Source organism: Nicotiana attenuata, chromosome 11 (assembly GCF_001879085.1).
Source record: "Nicotiana attenuata strain UT chromosome 11, NIATTr2, whole genome shotgun sequence".
Lineage (NCBI taxonomy): Eukaryota > Viridiplantae > Streptophyta > Magnoliopsida > Solanales > Solanaceae > Nicotiana > Nicotiana attenuata.
The window spans coordinates 1,565,206-1,569,107 of record NC_031999.1 but is presented as its reverse complement, the minus strand read 5'-3'; the positions used below and the strand labels follow the sequence as shown (position 1 = coordinate 1,569,107).

Below are 3,902 nucleotides of genomic sequence, written 5' to 3'. Positions count from 1 at the left end.
TTTTGAATAATCAATAAGACTTCAATATATGGGATTCGAATAATCCATAAGACTTCAATATAAGGACAATACACAGGTAAACTTTATCCAGCTAGTGTATTTACAACAGAAAGTGATAAGCTATTTCTATACTGCTTACAGGTAACAATCCTAACATGTAAACAAAGGATATGACAACCAATGCAGTAACTATTAATATGATGGACTACATATTGAAGGGATATAGGTTCATCTAACTAAACTTTTTATTCTTTTGATTTTTCTCTGAGAGATGCCAGTCGAGCCACAAAGTCATCGTAATCAGGTAGCTTAGGATGGACATGTCTATTTGGACCCAACATATCAGGTTGAAATGAATTTGCTCGATTGTGCCCTTTATTTAGCTCCCTTGGACTTGTTTGTTCCAGTTCAACTGGAAGGGATGCTGCTCTATTCCCCATACGTCTCCGCCTCGACACTTCATTAGTACTGTCAACTCCAGCTTGATTAGTAGGTGTCTTAACTGATTCTGGTTTCTTGATGTCCTTTTGGAACCTTTTCCTGCTGAAGTGCATCAATAGCCTATCCATCAGTTTTTCCTCTTCATCTCCATTTTCCTTATCGTCACCAGTGGTGACTTTTGTGCCACGCCTTGTCCTAGCTGATCTTGGCTTGTCCTTGGCTTTTTCAGCTGTATCATTCTTGCAATTTTCTTCTTCATTGGCTACTTCTCCAGTGGAACTAGTAGTAGAGGAATCCGAACTGTTTTTTGTTAAGCTCAGTCTTGATTTGATATAAGGAGGGATAATTGACCTATAATTGAATGGCTTCTTGTCATCAGGTTCTTCTTCAGGAACAATCTCAATCTCTGGTTTATTTTGTTTCCTTTCAATTCCTGTGCTATCCACTTCAATATCTTTTACTGGAGGTGAATCATCAGATTTTCTGCTAAGGCTGTCTCTTTCACGTCGGTAACTCTCCTTTCTCATAGGCACCTTATGTTCTTCATCAGGGACTATCTTTCTGCCAAATGAATTATGTTCCAGTTTATCCTTAGAATTTGTAAGTTGCCTCGTGTTCTCGCGATTAAACTTGGCCGCTTCATAATCTTTCTTCTGAGATGGTTCATCCATCTTATTGTGCTTCTGATCATTCTGACTTTTGGTCCAGTCCTGCGAAAGAATCAGACAAGATACAGATGAAGTCTAATTAGGCTGGGAAAATACATTTGAAATGCACACTATCTGTTTAAACAGAAAGAATAACAGAATGTTAAAAATTAAAATTTCTTTCGATTTTTTGTTGCTGCTACTATTTGTTTATTGCTTCTTTTTAACTACTCTTGAGCCGAGGGTCTATTGGAAACAATACTCTTTACCTCCCTAAGGTAGGGGTAAGGTTTGCGTACACAGTACTCTCCCCAGACCCCATTTGTGGGATTCCACTGGGTATGTTGTTGTTGCTTTCAGTTCTTTACTGGTCAAATTTACTTTTAAACAACAATTCAAGTGGCTTAGATGCAACAAAAGAGGAGATTTTGAAGTTCTATTGAAGGCTTACTTGTTCTGATACAAGTGGATTATATAGCTTCTGCTCTAAAGCCTTTGAATTCCATTCAATACCAGATTCTGATGCTATATCTTTCATCAACTGAAGTTTCATCTCCTTTATAGCTACTGACTTTAAGTTTTGAACAAACTGTCAAGAAAGAAAATTTGTTATGTTTTTTAGAGCTAAAGGGAAAAAGTAAAGTTGCGTTTGTAAAATATTATGACAGTGAAATGATGAGTGAGTACCTCTTTACTGACATAACATTCAACGGAATTTTCATATCTCTCAGTAAATACACTTCTTAGTTGGCGTAATTCTGGCACGTCAGCGAATCTTGCTGCTGCGAAAATCAAAGATGATACAGCTTCTCTGCACTCCTCGGGGCATTCCCTATGAACAACAATTACCCAGAAATTGAGGAAACTACTCTGTGATGTTTTATGGCGCCTCACGACTATACATATAGTATAAATAAATAAAAGAAGAATACCTCTGTTTATACATGGTTACAAGATTATTTGAGATGTGGTCACAATATTGCTCCAAGAGATCATAACAGCGGGAGCGATTGAGCTCAACCAGAAGGCCTTCAGCCTGTTGTAATCAACCGAAACTCCAAATTAGAATAAATTGAGCTATGCACAGTTTAGGGGAGAGGGAGAAATTTAACAATTATAGCCTTTTAAATTTTTAGACTCACGATTACATGAAATAAATTAGAATAAATTGAGCTCTGTCAACTTTGAGGCTTCACTCATACTATAGTAATTATGAAAAGTCATCTTTTTATCCCAATAATTTTAACATAGTAATATAGATTCCTATGGGAGTTCTCATTGCATGCCGGATCTTTCAAAATATAAAATCTCCATTGACTCTTGAAATCAAGTTAATTATGTTCCGAATGCATAATTTTTTGGACAGAGACCTTTACATTTGATGACATACCAAAATCTAACTGCCTCATCAGGAAACCTTGAAATTGGACAGCAAAATCGATTACACCAAAAGAACGAAAGCGAAATTGTTACGTCGATATTGGAACATTTTATAATCCATTTTATATAACATACCCAGCAAATAAATCTCAAAGAAAAAAGAGTAACAAAAAAGAAACACAGATTTGGGATGATTTCGACGAAACTTTCCCAGAAAATTCCAAAAAAAAAAAGGGGGGGAAAGAAAATTACCCTGCTGTAGGCGTTGACATCCAATCCAGTTTTAAGGAGATCCGCTACGTCATTCTTCAAATATTTCAGCATTGCATTTCTCTTCCTCTTTACCATCTCGATTCGAGTCTTTGTCAGCTTGATATTAGCCTTGCTGTACCAGGAAAAAAACACAAAAGAACATGAGCACAACAAATAGGCTAATAGCAAAAGAATTGAAAACCCTACCAATAAAATTTAAACAAAAAGAAAAGAGAAAAATAAGAAAAACAGAGAGCATTGCAGAATTATCGTTATTACCATCTGGCGTAGAACTTGCTTTTCAGCCATGCGTCTAACATCTTGATTTTCTTGTAGTATCAAAATGAAAGAGATCACCAATTTAAACGGATTGATATTGAAAAATGCGGTTGAAGTCACGACAGGAATCAACTTCGAATTTTGACAAGAAAAAGTAAAGAAAAGAAGCAGCTGCTTTGTTTTGATACAGAGGAAAAGAAAACTTTATGATGGAGACAATAACAGAAGCTAATGCTTATCCAGAATCTAAAAGTTGGAATAGAATTCAATTGAGCTGTTAGCTTTAATATAAAGCGAACGAGAAAATCATGAAGCTGATGGTTGGAATGTACACAAAAGAACTACCTATTTATGAGGGAGAAATAAGAGAGTTAGTAGCTGGCTGCTGACAATCTCTTGGTGCCACGTTGGACAACCCACTCACAGTAATTTTTGGGTCTGATAACTGTAAAAGCTGTAGTTTTACTGTCTCCCCATATGTTTAGTGCGGGTAAATTAACGGCTTTGGCGCAAAAATAAGGGTAAAATGGGATGCGGGGAAACGTTGAGGCCATAACATGCGCTTATCGATTACGAAGTTGGCGGGTCTATTATGGAATAATGAGAGTGAAAACCGCGAGAGACAATGTCGAGGATCCAGCTCTTTATTTTTCACTTTTTTGTTTTTTTACACTTTTCTAAGGTTTATTATTTGCAATGATACTAGACTATAATAGTTGCAAAACAATCCTTCACTCAACCGCTTAAATCAAAAATATTCAGCAGATGTATAATATATGTATAATCAATGTATAATCTATGTATAGTGGTTAGGAAAAGTAAACTGTGAATTTGACCGGCTATTTGTGTAAAAATAATAAACGTGCTAAATATTTATATATCCTTTGGAGCAGGGGAGGAATT

At 36.0% G+C, this 3,902-nt stretch overlaps 1 protein-coding gene across 1 annotated transcript; it reads right to left on the bottom strand.

Moving 5' to 3' along the window:
• LOC109234010 lies at window positions 1–3,337 on the bottom strand. The gene is made up of 6 exons (XM_019399828.1): window positions 3,000–3,337; window positions 2,721–2,853; window positions 2,021–2,124; window positions 1,776–1,920; window positions 1,540–1,677; window positions 1–1,151 (listed from the first exon to the last, which is right to left on the bottom strand). The coding sequence occupies exons 1-6, from the start codon at window positions 3,038–3,040 to the stop codon at window positions 246–248; spliced, it is 1,467 nt and encodes a 488-aa protein (XP_019255373.1). The 5' UTR covers window positions 3,041–3,337; the 3' UTR covers window positions 1–245.